We start from the raw sequence: 19,059 nt of genomic DNA, 5'->3' as shown, positions 1-19,059 counted from the left end.
GTCCACTGTCCCATTTTAAGGCAGAAGAAAGTAAATGGATGTCTCCAGCCACATGTCACCCCTTCCTGTTTCAAAACACGATGATAGTGCCTTTCTTGGTGAAGACTGTGCACTCTTGGGATCTGGACTGGCATGATGAATATTCTCTTACCTCAGACACTAAAACCCTCCCAAATGTTGGGAACGCTTAGCCACTCTGAATTCCTTATTTCAACAGTCCTTTTCCTGTGCAGTTTTCTGAAGGGTCTCACAAAATTTATTTCAGATTTTGAGCATCATGCACTCAATTTGCTGGATATCTCATCAGCAGTATTAGGGGTAGAGAGGGAACAGGGCTGAATATTGGATACAATGAGATTTTACAGTGGATCCCCAAAGAAGGAAAGAGTGGAGCAGCTGGTACAGATTTAGAATGTCTCAGTAAGCAGGAGTGTGCCAAAGAGCCATGCATGGTATAAAGCACAATTGGTATTTTCTTGACAAGGCAACAAAAAGCCCTCCCTCAGGACCTCAAGTAAGCTTGAGGTGAATTTGAAACCTTCTTTTGAGTATCTCAGATAACCCAGGTCATCTAAAATGGCTCTGGATAATTACTTTTAGGTTCCTGGATTGCTCCAGAATAATTTACTAATGCTGCATTTTCCCCTGGCTTTTATTCTCACCCTTGTGCAGTGCTCTACTACCTGCGGAATGGGGGCTTTCTGGAGACATGTGGAGTGCAGCAGCAGGAACACATCTCACTGTCAGCATGTGAAAAAGCCTGATCCTGCAAGAAAATGTTATCTCCGCCCATGTGCTAGCTGGAAAACAGGAAATTGGAGCAAGGTAACTTCATTCAGAGCTGTGTGTGAACAGTCAGCTTGCTAACTACAGAGAGTAGGGAGTTCTAAATACTTAATTTAAAAAATAATTATTTACTCAGTGAATGCATACATGATTCCCAGTTGACCATTCAACACTAATTTACTAATTTCCTGACTTAAGTTATTTATGGGTAACACATCTGCTGTGAATTTTGTTCTTCCTGTGTGGGGATCATGCTCATTAACCTTTGCATCTAGAGCTAAAGCGGGGCTCACCATCCATGATGCTAGGGCAGAGCTGCACATCTTTGGATGTGTCATCTTTTTGATCTCTGCCTCCAGAGGCACATCCTAATTTCAAGAAGCAAGTGGGAATTTGGCAGAGGGAATTGGTACGTTCCCACTCACCCTTGCCCACCATGTTATCTCCCTTGTGTGGCATGGTCTGTTGCCCATTCATGTAACTGCTTAAGTTTTGCTTTAACTAAAAACGTATAGGAAGAATGCCTGCCATGGCCTTATTTGGTCCTAGTTACATACACGGACCTGGTCAAGAGACCGAAAAGTGTCCAAGGTGGTAAGCAGAATGCAAGAAATTACATTTGATTTCTTCTATGGTATTGTAAGATGTGTGATGACCACCCAGAAGGACTTCGGTGACTTTTTGGAGCTTGTTACATTTTTTGTCTCCACACTGTCTAGAGTTGGGGCTTCAAACAGTGCGTTATTTTTCAAGACTCAAAAGAGAAAACCTACAACATTCTATTTGAAGTGGTGTTGATATAATAAAGAGAAAGATCTCTCAAACTTTCTCACTATGTATCATTTTTGCAAACGTTGCCATTAGACTAGAGGGCAGATTCATACAAAGAAAAGGTTATAGTTGTTACAAAACCTGTTATATTACTGAGCTTTTTGACACGGAATTGATTTTTGCATGAAATACTTGCCTGGTTAGTAAGTCCAGGAAAGGCCAAGACATTACATAACCACATTTAAGTCTCTGAAATTAATTTTAAATGATACATAGACATTCTGCTATCCCGGTTGCAGTAGGGCATATTTCACCTTCATTTTTTCGTCATAAATATTATTGCTTTTGCAATAAGTAGATGATAGTTATGTCACAGAAAGTAACTAGAAATCAGGTTTAATGATAAAATATTATGGGAAACAACTGTTTTAAAATGTCAGTCCAGTTGTGAGGCCAGTGTGAGGCAAAAGGGTTTTCCAAGTAGGCTTTTGTTGTGTTAGCCCCCCTTATTTTCCAGCAATTGTACTATACAAATGTAATTACAATTCATATATAAAAATGGCTAATTTTTGTTCATTTTTGCAAGTGGCAATTACTCATTTCAAATATTTTTAAGGCGCCTTATCACATCAAGATGGCTATATTCTCCTGATAGCGTAGCAGAGCTTTCTCTGTTCCTTTACTCTCATCTGATTCTTCCCCTCCCCTAAAAGGAAGGTGCTTCAGACTAGGTCATACAGTCTGAGTTTAATACCAAATATAATTTGCACCTATTTTTGGGGTGTGTGTACTCCATTTCTTGCACAGTCATTTCTGTCCATTGTTTCCACCCAGAGGGACAGAAACTTCTGTGAACATAAGTATGGACTCCCCTTCCGTCTGTCCTTCAGCTCCCAGGGAAAGTATTATATTCAGGTTCTTTGTTCAACTGAAGAATGCTTATTTATGCAAAGGAGAACAGCATCAGTTGTTATATGGCATTATGGCAGTAAAGATGAAAGCTGATCTGAGGTTATTTAGTGGTGTAGGCAAAATTGGCTTTAATTCTGGATGAAGGCAAAAATAATTAAATGTGTATTTGCCCTTATCTTTGGGGTAGCAAATTCAGTTCAGCAGCAGGAGAGGTCCTGGACTTTGATATTTGGTGATAGAACCTGGTGCTGCTGCATGAGGCCTTGGAGCAAGCTCTGGGGAGAAATAGGAGACTGGAAGGGCTTGCTTGGCTCGCCAGTAGTGCTCACAACTGAGAAGATTTTACAGGCTGCTGGTGAGATTCAGGGTTTCTCTCTTTTCTTTCCTGTTATGTCATGCCCAGTCTGCTCCTGGGGTATGGATCCTGCTGGTGCCATGGAGGAGCAAGGAGAGTGAGGGTGGGAACTGCTTCTGTGGGATGAATCCACTATCTTCAGGTTTTGCCAGCCTAGGCAGTCTGCTGCCGTAGGCACCTGCCTCTTTCATGGAGAAGAGGTGAAAGAGCTGAAGAAGAAATAAACTCATGCAACTGTACTTCAACTCTCCCCCCTCCCACCAAAATGACTAAAGAACCGACAATTTCCCTGAATACAGGATTCCTTTTTTGTATTTATTGCGCTATGACTCTTCCCCTATAACATTTTTTTAAATAGCTTGCAGGATTTCCTAATGAGATATGCTTCTGTGTTACTAATGGATATTCTAGAAAAGGAAGTATTTACATGGCACGTTCTGCTTTGCTATGATGAAAACCAGTGTTTAAGCCTGACAACAGATTGTTGTTATGTTAAACTGGGAATTCCCTCTCTGAGTCAGGATGTTCAAAGCTCCAGGCTGTCCTCCTTGGTGACTAGGGAAGGGACCACCCCTCAGCAGAGCATCATTTGGAGATGTGCCCCTTTCTGTTTTGTGTATAGTGCTCTGCTAACTGCAACGGCGGTTTCAAGACCCGAGATGTTCACTGCATTGACGTTCGTGAAAAGCGACTGCTCAGACCGTTTCATTGCCAATTACTTGGATATAAACCACAACTCAACACTAGCTGTAACATGGAGCCTTGCTTGCAGTGGCATGTGGAGCCCTGGAATGAGGTATTGTTCTTTAAAAGAAGCTTTGGAAATGAACAACTGCATGTCCATTGACAGGGACTGTTAGATCCCCTTCAGTTAGCTAAACTTTCCCTCAAAGGCAGGCACACAGCTAATACCACTCAGAGGCTCTGCAGTCCTTGTGTATGGTTACAGCAAAACTTGTCACAGATGATTGTAAGACTTAGTAGAATCATTCTTAGGATTGCTTGTGATAGGCAGCTAGAGCTGTAAATTACCATACCCTGAAAGACAGAAGCAGGTGGCCTGGAAGATTTGTTTTAGCGGTCCTACTTCATCAGTAAATGTGATTAATTCAGACTGATCCTTTTTGCAGCCATGTTAGTGTTGCTTTCTCATTATGATTAAATTTTCCTTTGCAATTTTGGGCTTGAATTTTGTGGGGCCAGAGGCTGAGATTGGGCATAGGAAAAATCTGACTTTTGGGTCATTTCATAATACAAGTCTGTGCCAGCAAACTTATAGGCAGCCAGGCATACATTTATGTCAGCTAAAAGCACGTGGTCTGATTTCATTTTAGTGTTCACACCCACTTTGGAAAAAGCACCAGTGTCTGCAGCACTGTGCTTTTGGATTTCAAGGAAGATGATCACATGGCTTACTTACAGGCTACTGACAAATCACACTTGCCATAAAGAGGAGAACAGGATGTGGCTTTTCTATCACAGCAGTTAGTAAGGGTTGAAAAAATAAGAGTAGCCAACTGATTGCACCCATTTGCCTCTTAAAATACTTTGTAAAAACACTTCTCCAACCTTGGCAGTTGTCCTCATGCTAAGGATACTGGGTAGAATTGGATTGAAAAGGTTCGTTTATCAGATGTCAGCTCTAATTCTCTGTCCATAGGGATGCAATTCCTTGTAGGTCAGGATCAATGCATTGTTCAAAGTGTATCTGGTGTCTTATTTCATGTCAAGGTACGAAATCTTTTTTGTATTTCAAGCAGACTCTAATGCAGACCAAATGAGGAATAGTAAAAAATCAGTTGGTAAGTAATACTAGAACATGGACAGAAGAATGTTTAAAAAAATAACCTGGGTCACTATCTTTGTATGCTGCTTTTATTGCCAAATAGTTAATTTATTGTATGGATTGGGTGAATTTTAATGTCCCCAAATGCCTCATAAAAATGAGATGCTGCATTTCATGAACTTGTACTGCCTTCAGTAAATATTACAGATTAATCTTGCAGATATGTGACTTCAGTCCCATTCTAGTTAGAGAAGTTACTGTTGTCAGTGGCACTGCATGAGCAGTTCTGTTTTCTGTTCTATGTTGCCACCTCCGTGCTGTCCTATATTCCTTGCATTAATACATGTCAGGGACAGCTTGCCCCCAAGTATTTTGGACCAATAATGGCTTCTTCCTTGTTTCTTTCCAAGCATATGATGAAATAAATGCCTCAGTGCGGAGCTTTTCTTCACATCTGGACTGTAAGACTCGATGTGCAGGCTAGCCTGTACATCTTTCTAAATTACATGGGTCAGTGACATGTTTCTTGCTACCTGTGGGTCCACATTTCTAAATTAAGAACATTTCCTATGGTCTTCATGGTCTGTTTCTGGATTCTCATGTGTTCCAACTTCTCTTCTTATGGGTTTGTGCATCTCTTCTGTTAGTGTTCAAGGACATGTGGTGGTGGCCAGCAAAAACGACATATCTACTGCCCAGAAGGCGGCTACTGTGACTGGACAGAAAGACCTAATGCCACTGCATCATGTAACAAGCAACCTTGTACGCAGTGGATTAACCAGGCATGGGGCCCGGTAGGATTCATTACTTTCTTGTTTTATTTGTTGTCGTTAGTTGGCCCCATTTGGTCATATTATCCACTTTGTGGACCTCAGTGCCTATGGCAAGTAGTTTCTTATACACAGCTGCAGCAACAATGGGAGATCTTTTGAAAATATTACTGAACATTTCAGAGCCAACCCATCTCAGTTCTTTCAGGTGACAGACATGGTACCTTTTGCTTTTTGTTGCTGCATTAGATGATGGTGGAGGGCTGCAGCTTTTTTCCTTTTCTAATAAAAAAGGAAATACCATTGATACTCTTCCATTACTCATTTGAAATTTTTCACTGTTTGAGACTATTGGCAGTGTGGGGGACACCCTTGAAGAAACTTTGTGGAATATTGGACTTGCCCACACAAACAAAAATTCTGAATTTTGAGCAATAGCCTTCTATTTTGGCATCTGAAAATCCAGTTGATAAACATGAGGTGTATCTTTGGGGAACCTTCCAGTATCCGCAATATATGTTTAGCTACAAAGAACTGGGATGTCTAATAAAGCTTTCCCTCCTGGTTCCTTAATAAACCTATTCATACATCGCAAATACTCCTCACAGCAGAACAGAACATTGAAGGAACACCAAAAGCCAGGAGCCACAAGTAAGGAAACAATGGAGAGTTCTTTAACACAGAAAATTTAATGAGCTCGTTTTGACATACAGCCATTAAATAGACTATGAGTATAATGTAAGGTAGAGTTAGTGTGAGTCTAACACTTAAATATGGAAGTGAAAATGTTGAGACATGTGTAAAATAAGCAACTGAATACCAAAATGTATAGCAACTGTTTTGCTGGTTTATTAATCCCATTTATTTTACTTTACAAAAAAACTATTTTAAACATTAATCTAAAGTTGCTGCAAGAGTGCCTAAGATCTTTTAATGTACTTCACGCCACTAATACTGTGACTTATGCACAGAGTTATACATTAGAGAGAGGATAATTTGCAGAAGAATTAAGGAGATACCAGTCCTGTCTTCATCTCTTGCACTTCATTAGCTGGCATTCTCTATCTGATGAAGTATTTACCTGGCTGGCCACTATTTATCTGAAGAGAAAAAAACAATTTTAAATTAACTGGAATTATCAAATGCTCTGGGGTGTTGGAAGAGTTAAGTACATTTACACAATAGTACAGGAACATGTTTTGAAAATGTTCTTTTTTTATGGCCATCTGTGTACAGTCAGAACAAGCAACTGGCAGTTGTTTTGTGGTCATAAAGAAAGGGTAACCACAATGTGAATGTCACCAAACAAAAAACATCTCACTTAGCTTTTTTTAAATCTTCAGCTCAGTCATTTCTAGTCCTAGCATTGTGATTGATTATTCATGTTTAATTTAGATACTGAGAAAACACAGGAAACACAAAATGTCAGTGTGCAGTACTAATTTGGATTACTACTCTCCTACTTTGTAAGACTGACATTTCAGATCATACTCATCCTCCTCTGTAGAAAACAGCCCTCTGACCTTGGTGACACATTCTGAGGTGCTGTGTTTTTACTATTTAACCCTCCACTGTATCCAGCCAAATCTGGCTGTGATGCACCATGGAGGTGTCTGGATGGAGAATACAGTACATAAAGTATTTTAGTGTCATTGGTTCTGGATCATACGGCATTTTTAGCTTCCCATGACATTACAGCTCAAATACAGGTATATTACACAATTTCCATGTAAAAGACTTTTATATATGTTAAAAATTACTCTCTTTCAGTGCACCGTTTCTTGTGGAGGGGGTATTCAGCAAAGAACTGTGAAGTGCATGAATATAGAAACTAATGAAACAGAAGGTGACAGTACATGTGTGGATAAACCCAAGCCGACAGAGTATCAGAAATGCAATCTGCAAGAGTGCAGGAAAAGTACAGGTATGGTAATACACCTGCATCCGGCAGTTTCCAAAAAGCTCTACATTTGTGCTAAGAGTCTGCAAAAACTGGGAGCTGACGCAATTTGTCAGGTTGTTCTGAAAACTACAGGGTCAGTAATTATAGGTCATCCTAACCTGCTACTGCTCAGCTGCAATATTGGCAGAATTATGTTGTCATGTTCTGCAGCCCTACTGGCCTTGTGTTGCCGTAATGGGGAAGCATTCCCTAATTTATGATGCCACAATTAAATGAATAGGTCTGCTTGTGTTGACCTGTTTCAGGTAACTCACAGACTGCTTTGAAGGCTGTGGAAGGACATGCTGTGAGTCCAAACAGATGCTATTTCTTAAGGTAGATGCCCCTATGAGAACTGCAAATTCTGGACTAGAAGTGCAAGCAAGCTAAGTGAGGCAGACACTGTAAGAAAAAATCTGACTGGCAGTGAACACATACAGTCTTGGCACTATGAATTTAGTGTCCACAGGGTTCAACTGTCTCCAGAGGATGTGGAAAGAAGTCCTCTTGCGACTCAGGGTGACCTGTACTTCTCTCCTTCAGAGGTCCAGGAGCCCAGTTGGGTAGATGGTTAGTAACCCAGAAAATCGGCGGGGGAGCGGGGAGTTTACAGAAGGGTATCCTTATCTGTAGTCTGCATACTGCAGTATCCAGCAGATACCCTCAGGTGAGAGCAGCAACAGCTCTGAGTACTTCTGGAAGAGCTTTCAAAGTCCTTTTGGAGGAGGATTCTGTACTCTTAGGAAGTCAGCAGTTAAGGGTCCAGTATGGCAGTGAGACAAGAGGTTGAGTTCTGAGGGCAGTGCGGATCTGACATACACTTCAGAGTGATGCATCACTCCTCCTGTTGTTTTGCCAAAGGGTTGAATTGCTGTGCTTATCTCATGTCCCTCTCATGTTCAGGACAGACACAGATAAATATTACCTATGCAGATTAGTAATAGTTATTTCTGTGAATGAAAGTTCAGGGGGCTAGTAGAACATAAGAAAGGCAGCCCAATATTGTGTCTCCAGCAATGGCATCAGAAGGTGCTACTTAGGGGGAATACAGGAGTTTAGTCCTTTCGTGTGATTCATTTCCATGGTACTCCTCCAGCATTCCCAGCTGACATCCATTAATATGTTGCATCCTTTCTTGAGCCTGCAATGCTGTCTGCTTCCACCCCATCCTGTGGCAGCAAGTTCCAGGGGTTCACAGCTTGCTGTGAAAAGAACGGCTTTCATCTGGTTTAAACTACACTTCTACTAGTTCCATTGAATTTGCCTAGTTCTAGTGTTGAGGGATTTGCTGAACAACAGCTTGCATTCGGCTAATACGCCAGCTTCCTGCTTTTGCAGACCTTGACTGTCCCCATAGCCATCTCTTCTCACAGCTGAGGACCCCCATTTTGTAGTTTCTAACTAAATCCACCACATCTCAGTTTATTAAAGCTACCACAGACCTATCAGCACCATAATATAAACAGTACCAGTCCCTGCCTTATCCTGGTGCTGCAGAAATGGCAGTATAGCCAAGCTGAGCAAGTAGTTGCGTGTGCCTTGCCTGTGTAATTCTGCGCGCCTTGCATGGCTCTCCAGCGTGCTGCCAACCCATTGCACTTGTCTTAAATGCACTATTACAAGAATGCAAAAGTACCAGACTCACAAATCAGTGTTGCTAGACTTTCTCTGGCAGTTCTTAAAAGCAGACACATTAAAGTGAAAAACATAGATCAGCTGTGTCTGCTGCAGAAGTGAAGCCTCACTGAACAGTAATAAAAGAGTGCTGTGTTTTCCAAGACAGAAGGTCATGTGAAGTTTAATAGGACCTGTTCACTTAAAAGTCTTAAAATTTCAGGGGGACCAAGATGACCTTTAATAAAAAGGAAGAGAAAGCTCTCATAAATAAGAGCCTTAACAGGCATAAAGCAGTTTAAAATCCTAGAACTGCAGATAATCTGTCAGCAAAAACATAGCTAATGCTCTCATTTCTCCACCATAGGGCTACCCTGCAGCAGAGACCAACTGTCGGTTCACTTCTGCCAGAGGCTGAAAGGCATTGGCAAATGCTTGCTGCCGTCAATACAGACTCAGTGCTGCTTCACGTGTAGTCAGCCCCAAATCCGTAAGAAAGCAAGATACTGGGGTCAGCGAGGCCTCAAACAACAAAACTACACTAAATCTAGAAGAAAATCACCTCAAAACCGAGAAAACAACAACCAAGCTGCTCAGCACTAGCTGTTTTTTATCTAGTTGCTTTCATTAGGGCTTCTGTTTACAGGATTTATGCTCCTTCTTTTTTTTTTCTGAACCATCCAACATAAATGAAAATCTATGACCAAAACAGGGAAAACATGTCCCTTTGGGTTATCAGTCCAAATTTACCGCTTCAAATTTTTCTCTGTAACAGTCCAAAATTTGCAACATAATTTGCAGTGTACCAGCAGATAGTACTTCTTAGGCATGCATAGAGGCTAGAGACAAGCTTGCAAGAGTTTTTTGATTTTTTAAAATTAATGTTTTACTTGTTTTTTCTTCCATCTCTTTTCCAAAACCCACTTGAAACAGCAGTACCACTTTGAGTGCTGAGTGAAGGCGGCTGACGGGGCAGCAGACACAGACCTGCACTGTCAGCCAGATCCCACAGTGCTCACTTACTTCTCTGTTATTAGGAATCAAGGTGAAGTGGCAGTTTGCTCACTTCATAAATTTAAACACAGAGTTTTGTAATAACCAATTATGATATGCAGGCTGAATTGAAACATTGAGTTTTTCAAAAGAAAAATTGTTAATTTAGTACTTGAATGAACCTCCAAAGGGTACCTCAGCAACAGCCTGTCCTGGTCAGTTTTCTTCTGCTACAGGTAACTTGCTGTAACCTGAAAACCCCACCAAATATGGGATGTTAAGTTGCTGAATAAGTTTTAAGCAACATTTCTTGGTACCGTGAAAGCAAAGCTGCTTGCATCTACCACCTTTACAGACAGATTGTAATTCACACCAGTATTCAGTGGCAGAGCTATCATTTTATCCAGTATGTCCTAGTAGAGTGCAAGCTCACATCCACAAGACTATCACCTCACTCACAGGAAACTTCACTCCAGTGCAAATCCATCCATCATAGTAAGGGTGAGGGCACCTGGGACAGGAGCCTGAGACCGAGAGCATCTGCATACCTCTGGGCCTCAGGTATTAGGAGAGCACCAGCCAAATAGTGTATCTCTTCTGCTATTGAAGAAAATGGCAGAACAAACTTCAGGGACACCAGAATGGACCCTTTGAAGCAAAACTGGGCATCTTCAAAAGAGCTGGACAGAGTCTGACATTTAGATTCCATTGAGATTCAGTAGGAGTTGGACACCTAGGTTCTTCATGCTCTTTTGAAAATCTCAGATTTACTCCCTAGCTAACTGACAATTTGAGATTGTAATACAGGGAAATGTCACATTTTATGCAGTGTAGAGCGAGATGCGTAGCCATGAATGCAAGTGTCACTATGGTTACAGAGCTATGACTAACAATAGCCCTATTTCTAGACAGACCTTCATGAAAGTTGATAGAAATATTTGGGCCTGGCTATTATGTATTAACCTAATGATGGCCACAGGTCTAATTGTTCTTTTTCATAGGTTGACCTTTACCTAAGGGCTTACTTCTTCACTTGAAGTCTCTGGGAGTTCAGGATATGCAGCATGGTAAGGTTAGATTTATTAACCTCTGTGATGGCAATATAACCCCAGTTACAGGTGCTGATAAAGCTTAAAATCCACTGTTAAAAATATGGTGCTAGTATAACAAACATGGGGGATGACTTACAATGGTGCGTGTGCATGCATGTGTGTACATAGCACACATGCAGGTACTCTTTAAATAATACGTGTCTATGGTGTTGCTGGACAATGCCAGACACACTGCTTTTTAAGTTTCACAGTGCACTTATGTCTTTCTGAGGTCCTGAATGGCTACTGACCCTTTAAGCAATAGATACCTGGGCACTTCTTGTTCCACTGAACACAGAAATATTGAGTCATGCGAAGGAGTGGAGGTGTCCCGTCTGATTCAGGAAGTGTTTGGGCAGGTCCTGGCCTCACGCTGCATTGTGCAGGGCAGAGCCTGTACTGCTTCATCCAGCTAGTACAATGCACGCTGATGGCCAAACATCCTAGACTGGTGGACAGTGCAGATGCTTCTGACGTTCCCAGAAGCATCTTCTAGGATTTGGGCAGGACCAAGTTAGTTTCACTTCAGAGTCAGACTTTTCTGTGCTCAGAAGTACCTGCAATGTTTTATCCACAGATGTCAGCAGAAGTGGGCCATCAGGTATGTGAGCGAATGAGAAAGGAGCTGACCGGGTGGATGTAGTGCAAGTGGGAGGAGGAGTGCCTGGCAGGGTTGTCCTTTCCAGTGCTCCTTATGGCTAGTGTGCAGTAAACCCATTTCTGGCTTCATTGTTTTCTTGGGGAGCTGTAATTTCGTTTGAAATGGATAAAAAGATAAATTATATTATGGACATTAGTCAAAATATTTTTTCTACCCAGGGAAGCACAGTCATCACTGTTGCTCAACTTAAAGCTTTAGGGAAAAGGCTGTGACAAGAACTATTTTAACAGAGCAGTGCCACTGCTGTATTTTACATAGGTTCTTACATTGCACTGATCAGCCTAATATCTCTTCTGTGCTAATAATATGTGCAGTCATCTCTCCCATCCATTTAGTAAGATTCCTTCCTTACGAAATAATTATTTTTAAGTACAGGTGGATTTACGATCCTAACCCAGATGGTCACTATTCTCAAAACTGAATACAGTATTAAGCACCAAGGTATAAAACCATTATATTATCATATTAGCCTAAGACACATCAGCTTCAACAGGTTGCTCAGGAAGAAACTTGTATTTTGCATATTCGCTGCTTGTTTGAACTTTTAAAAGGTTTAAAAAGCAAACTATGACGACATATTTGTTTCAAGCTTCAATAAATGGCATTGCTTACGTCTCTTGTTTCTGGTGTTTTATGTTTCCAGTGCAGGAAGATTCATATGATAGAATTCCAAGGAAAAATAAGCTTAGAAAGTATCTTTGTATTCAAGGGGAATCCTCATAATTGAGGTATTTTGATGCTTGATATTGCAATGTAAACGGGATAATTAAAAAGAATGAGGGAAAAAGTAGCGGAAAAAGGTGCTTAGTAAAAATACACATTAATAGGGTTAGTTATTTCCTATGAAACAGATGACATCGGGCCACTTCTAGTCCAAGCAGATGTGCCTTATGTCCTTGACAGCAGATCTGTGCTTGTCTGTTGTGTCTATTGACGGATGTATTTGTTTTCCTTGAAGAGCTGTATACAATATGATGCCCACTCTCCCACTCACCACCCACACCACCCTGGAATCTTACCAATATTCAAATTTCGCAAGTACTGCTGATGCTGATGCCCAGAAACTTAATCACACTAACCCTGTTCCTTGGCATGCAGCCCAGGAGCACAGGCATCGCAGCTGGGCATATGTGCTTGGGTAGAGAGCACCATCGGTTTGCACTCAGTTGCCAAACTCCACCCATGCATCCATCCATGGGTTCAGCCTCGTAACACCCTATGGAAGCTGCAGAAACTAGCTCCTTCTTAACTTCACAAAGGAAGTGTGGATCTCCAGCCCACAGGGGCAGCATCTTGCACAGGTGCTCTGAGGGAAAGGAATGAATTGAATTGAGAAATGAGTTGAAGCTCCCTCCACTTTGCAAAGGTTCATGAGGCATTCGCAGGATGACATGCAGTACAAACGCAGCCTGAGGAGCAGTTTCTGCTGTCTGCGGCACTGTACATGGCTCACTGTACTTCTTTGGCCCAGCCAAGCGTGCAGCACCCACCAAAGGAACAGCCTTCTGACTGCCTAGCATCGGCTTGAAAGGAAGTCAGCACGCAGGTAAAACGTTGTGCTTGTGGCTGTAGGGATTCCTCCGTGATCTTAGCAGAAACAGGGGCAGAGTGTGGGTGGATTTGAACACTCCGTTGTCCATTTTCCCCCGTGGCTTCTGTGGAACCGCATTTGTCAATCAGTGGCTGTAGCAGTTTTATGGAAGTACCAAATTGCTTGATATTACCCGTGCTTAAGCAGAATTAAGTTTATATAATGTATATGCAGGCATTCAGGGGTAGCTACAGGGAGAAGTTATCTACTACACTTCACAAGTAAGTACTGACTGATTGCCTGCTGATTGTTACACATGCAGCCTCCGTCTGTCCATTCTACAAGTTGTTCTAGGGCAATTTGAGCTCCAAGATGCTGCTCAGGAAGACCCTAAATGTCACACACAGTGACAGCAAACTACATTGCGTGTGCCTCCAGCTGTCAGGTACCGTCTTGCAACTCACTGCGGGGGGTGTTGGGTGTCTTCCTTCTCTAAGCCTTTCTAAGGCTGCAAGCTTGAGTGTGGTTTGTGGCACCTGGTGACAGCAGCTCTGCTGTGAACCGACTCTGGCTAAGCCAAAGGCCAGAAGAGCATCCTCATAGTTGAGCTGGAATAACTTACTTCATCAGCTGGGTTTCACGTAGGGTCAGATGTCGTGCTCTGCAATGTGAGCGGGCTAGGCGGTGAGATGTGTATAGCTGTGAGTCTCATTAGTACCTAAATATGAAAATAGCTACTTTTTGGTATTCAAGGCACTATCAGAACTAGACCTTTTCAGCAGATTTCTAGTTGTGCAGGCTTCTCTGCCAGCAGGAACGCACTTGTGTGATGATGGGATGAAGCAAGAGAGAAGTAGGGATTTGAGGAGTAGTGTTCCAGATGGAGGCACTTAATGCAGCAGCAGTGATAGATTAATTTTGTGGGTACAGGAACACAGTACATTGGAGACTTAAGAGGGAGAAATTTTAGCCCTGTTGAAGTGAATGTCCTAGGTATCCTTGTTTTCTGTGGGTTATCATGTTGCCCAGGAGAACAGGACTTGGTGCCAGACATTGGACTGACAGATCCAACTGTGTTTACAGGGACTTGTCTACTACAGAATGGTGATTAATAAGAAACGTGGTTTATTGCTGCTGCCCAGCGTTGCACGCCCCCCCCCCCCCCCCAGCTGTTATGCCTGCAGGTGGTAGAATATGGGGGGCCCACACAAGGATGCTGCTTATTCTGTGATTGATCGATCCCAACCTCCTAATTTTTCTTAATGAACAAATTCAAGGATCTCCAGCATGCCCACAGGAACAAAACCTGGGGTACGTTAGCCATGAAGTACAGGTCTCTGCTACAGATATGGTGGTGGCAGCAGTAAAAGCCAGCCGGCGGATGAGCAGTAACTACAGAACTTTTGGAGTGGCCAACCACCTTCTGTAAGCTGAGGTGCCTGGGTTTTGGGAGGAATCTGTGGCAAATGTGAAAACCAGGACATTGTTAAGTATCTGGGCTGCTGTTGGATGCGTACTTGAAAGACACAATCAAATAAAAAAAGAAAATTTGTCAAGGTTCTTGGGGGCTTCTGCTAATTCACTGTTACTATTATGAGTCATTAGGTGTAGCTTTCACTAAATCAAAGTCAAAGATTTGGAACAGAGGAAAATAGTTGCTTGAAGGGATGGAGTGTTCTGGGGAAGCAGTCTTTTGCTAGACCTCTGGAGTTAGCCCTGTCTCTGTCACATTACAAGCAGGTGAGGAGACAGTCCTCAGCAGCTGTCTGTTCTCCGCTGGATTCAGTGGTTCAGCGGGGCTGAGGCATGACATGTCCCTTCTCTTCATATCGACTGTAGAGGACAGTACTTCTGGGGCTGTGAAGGCGAGTGAGTCAGAGGCCTGCCCCAAAGCCTCATTCGTGAGAGGCTGCAGTCTTGCAGTCTGGCTTCCCCCCCCCCCCCCCCCCCCCCGGCCTGAAAGGTAAGGGGTTGTGCCCAGTTTCCTAATGAACAGGCAAAGACAGTGCCCAGGGCATTGAGCGAAGGACGTGGTGTAAGGGTCAGCTCTTACTGCGCCATAAAGGCAGGACAGAAACCCTGAATTCCCTCTTGTTTAGTATAAAGTATCAATAAATGAAAGACGAGGTGAATCCTGGATTTTAAACCCTTAAGGGTCGTCTTGTTGGATTTGAGTGGGTACTATCTGCTAGCAAAAAGAGAATGTGTTCTGTGTGTAGAGGCTGGGCGAAGCTGGAAGCAAGGAAAGACTGCATGTGGGGTCAAGCCAGCTGGTTGCAAATGAGCAGCAGAGGCCCGGGCAGGTGGAGGTTATGGCACATGCGAGCATTTCAAGGCAGCATGCAGCTTTACTGCAGCAGTAATCCTTGGGATGTGAACAGGCCCTCCCGTAATGCCATGTCTGTGGTCCTGCTTGCCGGACTGCCTGAGCAAAGGGCACTGCTGTTTGCTGCAGTGCTGCTGTTGGGGGAAATTCGCACTGGGAACACGGACATGCTGGAGCGGTGGTAAACGTGGCATGTCCTGGTTTCAGCTGGGGTAGGGTTTTCTTCTTAGCAGCTGGTGCATTGCTGTGTTCTGGATTTGGTGTGGCAATAATGTTGATAATATACCGATGTTTTAATTTGTTGCTAAGTAATGTTTATACTAAGCCAAGGACTTTTCAGTTTCTCAGGCCCTGCCAGCGAGAGGGATGGAGTGGCACCAGAAACTGGGAGGGGACACAGCCAGAACAGCTGACCCCTACTGACCAAAGGGATATTCCGAACCATAGAATATCAGGCTCAGCATGTAAAGTTGGGGGAAGAAGGTAGGGAGGGATGTTTGGAGTGATGGTGTTTGTCTTTCCAAGTAGCCGTTACACATGATGGAGCCAGCTTTCCTGGGAATAGTTGAACACCTGCCTGCCCATGGGAAGTGCTGAATGAATTCCTTGTTTTGCTTTGCTTGCACAAACGGCTTTTGCTTTACCCATTAAACTGTCTTTGTCTCAACCCACGAGTTTTTTCACTTTTACCCTTCTGATTCTCTGCCCCATCCTGATGCAGGGGGAGTGAGCAAGCAGCTGTGTGGGGCTTAGTAGCTGGCTGGGGTTAAACCACGACATGGCATTAATGGAAATTGCCATAAGGAAAACTCCACTGTGAGTTGAAGCTGATTAATGAACTAGCAGAGAGGGAATGCTTTAATAGAAACCCATGAGGACACTCTGTGAACAGGAGTGCAGAGAATTTTCAAGCTCCCCACATGCTTATTTATACAGATGGCAGGCATGGAGACACTATGCTTTCTGTCTATTCTCCTGCATCTGTTAGCTGTTGCATACAATAGCTGAACTAATGAAGCCTGATATTAAATTACCTCTTATCCACTGTGTTCACTTGGAAGTCTATTATTTGGTTGTTTGGCTCTGGAAGTAAAAATTTATCAGCATGTTATAATGTATGGGAGCCTGAGTCAGACTCATAACAAACAGTGCTGGCTTATGAAATTACTGTCCTTGCTGCAATACCTACTATTTGAAAGCTAATTGAATGGCATTTTCCTCCAAAGGAAGAGTGCAAATTCTTTCCTGTGTGTCCCCATCCCTAGTTCTAGCCTTCACAGCCCCGGCCCTGTAGTCAAAGCAAGTCACTGGAATAACTAATGCACCCATGAGATTCTGCCACCAGCTAAAAGCAGGCAGTCCCAGACCCTGCACCCAGCAGCTGTGGACCTAGATGGAAAGTAACTTGCTACTTCTCCTGTCCATCTGATGAGATGTTGAGCCCAGGTGGGCTTGGCTTCACAGCCACATAAAATTGAAATTATTGCATCTGAGCTGAGGGAGGGCCATGAGCGTCCTCAGGCTCCAGCATAAAGCAGTAGTTTGCTGACAGCAAACGTCCCCATTGTTAGCAAGTGCTCCCAGCACGTGACCTGGGAGCTGACCGTTCCCTGTTGCTCCCAAGTCACGCCATTTCTGTTGATGCCTGTCTTCCAAGTGTGTGTTTAGGCAAGGAGGTGGAGAGTATATTGCAGCAGCCAGACCCTGCTGGAGTTAATGGGAGCTGACACGGGTCTTGGTAATTATTGTAGTTACACGTTCAGCTAACCTGATTTTGGCTGAAGCTTCTTGCTGCCTCCTGCTGCCCTCACAGAAGGGACACATGGTCTGATTGACAAGTGTAACCTTGTTTATATGGGGACCTTGCTGGGAGTTGACAGCGCTGGTGTAAAACCCGTGCGAGGATGCTGGAGTTTTTGATCTGCTGCTTCTTTGCCTCTTCAACACCCAGTTACACAGAGCTGCAGTCCACTTGACCTGCATTCAGCCTCCAAATGGGAAATGTGTCTTTCACCCCTTGTTGGACTTTTGGTATCCAAGAGAGTGCTGAGATGGAGACCAGAAATGCATTCACTGCCGAGCTCAACAAATCCTTTGAGCAACCACATCTCTGTGTTCACTGACTGCTGTTATTACAAGCATGTGAGGAGGCGAAAAGTGTCCACTAATACAAAGGAAGCTTTGTCCAGGGAGCTTTTATCCTGCTGCTCTGACTGCCATGGCCATGGGTCTGAAACTGCAGAAAGGTATTCAAGACTGGAGTTGAAATTTTCCGTCCGCTACAGCTGGTCACCCTGGCACCAAGTGCAGAATGAAAGTTTTTGTTAAGCAGCAATGGGGACAAACTACGCTTGAAAGTTTTAGTTGCTGAACAGTAGGGTGTTGGTGCATTTGAAACCTTTCACACACGAAGTCAGGTTCCATGAGGAATCATGAATGATGTCAAAGATAGTAATTTTGATATTTCTGAAATGAAATTTTTCTGTTGGGGAATGCAGGTGGGTGCTGTTCACAGGACAGAAGCTGCTACTGGGTGGTTCATCCACTAGCTGCCACTTCCCTGGGGTTTGCACTTGGATCAGGTACCTAGCTGCAACTTGGTGTAAGTGCCCTAAGTGCACGTTTGCGCACGATGCTGGAGTGGTCCCTCTCCTGTCTTTCCTTTTGACAGAGTTTTCCACTATAAAGTGACAATTACAGCAGCACAGATGGTATAATGTGGTATTGAGTTCTGTCAGCTGAGAGCAAGGAGCAGACCCCTCTTCAGTGCACAGGGAAACATCTCCATTTCATCTTGACCTTAGATGATCGTTTTTAAAAAAAATAAATAGTCAGCTGAGGAAGAAACAGTTAACTCAGAAAAGCTCCTTATTTTCCGGTGGCCAGACACATTGTGCTGGTTTTGTTCAGGAGATCTGCGGAGCATGAAGCTGAAAGTTGCTGGTTTCACTGGGTGTGTTTCAGCAGCCCACAGCCAAGGCAGGCTGATGCTGAGCTGGCCCAGTAGGCAATTACCGAACAGATTTATAGGGCATGTCTGACTGACTCCCATCGTTTCTGCACACACAGGGCTGTCATGCGCTTGAGCCTGAAGACCTTTTATGGGGTAAAAAGTAAAATAGGTCTCTGAGGAGAGGAACACTGCATATCCTCTGCGATACCCCGTGTCACCACTACATCTCAGATCGGAGTTGCCTGCTGAGTAGAAAGTAGACAATATATGGGGCACAAAATCCACTGTAGATTAGAGCTACGCAGGCAACAGAGTTTCTTTCTCCTTTTTCATCATCTTTATTTATCAGTTTCCTTTACATTTGGTGAATGACTAAATATTTCACCCTGGATTAATGCATGAAGGTTGCTAGTAAGAAGGCTGTTGCATCCTTAACAGTACTTGTTCTGATAAAAGGAAAAGTAGGTTCTTAATTTGAGCTATACAGAGGTTGTGTCCCAGTGAAATCAAGACGTCTGGTATGCTCGTGACTTGGGCTGCTAGAATGACTGAAACTCCTGATTAATCT

The 19,059-nt window shown here is 43.2% G+C and overlaps 1 protein-coding gene across 2 annotated transcripts in view; it reads left to right on the top strand.

The window, feature by feature from the left end:
- ADAMTS12 (ADAM metallopeptidase with thrombospondin type 1 motif 12) overlaps positions 1-12,292 on the top strand; it is a 161,993-nt gene extending 149,701 nt beyond the window's left edge. Inside the window, exons 20-24 of one of the 2 annotated variants that reach the window (XM_055698832.1) lie at positions 673-825; positions 3,447-3,620; positions 5,258-5,404; positions 7,151-7,304; positions 9,304-12,292. In XM_055698832.1, coding sequence (XP_055554807.1) covers positions 673-825; positions 3,447-3,620; positions 5,258-5,404; positions 7,151-7,304; positions 9,304-9,539 — 864 coding nt within the window. In that variant the 3' untranslated portion in view covers positions 9,540-12,292. The remainder of the gene's footprint in view (positions 1-672; positions 826-3,446; positions 3,621-5,257; positions 5,405-7,150; positions 7,305-9,303) is intronic. The other variant, XM_055698833.1, reaches the window with a different exon arrangement.
- Positions 12,293-19,059: the final 6,767 nt, after the last annotated feature.

The sequence above is a fragment of the Falco cherrug genome, chromosome Z, assembly GCF_023634085.1.
Source record: "Falco cherrug isolate bFalChe1 chromosome Z, bFalChe1.pri, whole genome shotgun sequence".
In the NCBI taxonomy this organism is placed as follows: Eukaryota; Metazoa; Chordata; class Aves; order Falconiformes; family Falconidae; genus Falco; species Falco cherrug.
This window is presented reverse-complemented; position numbering and strand designations above follow the sequence as displayed.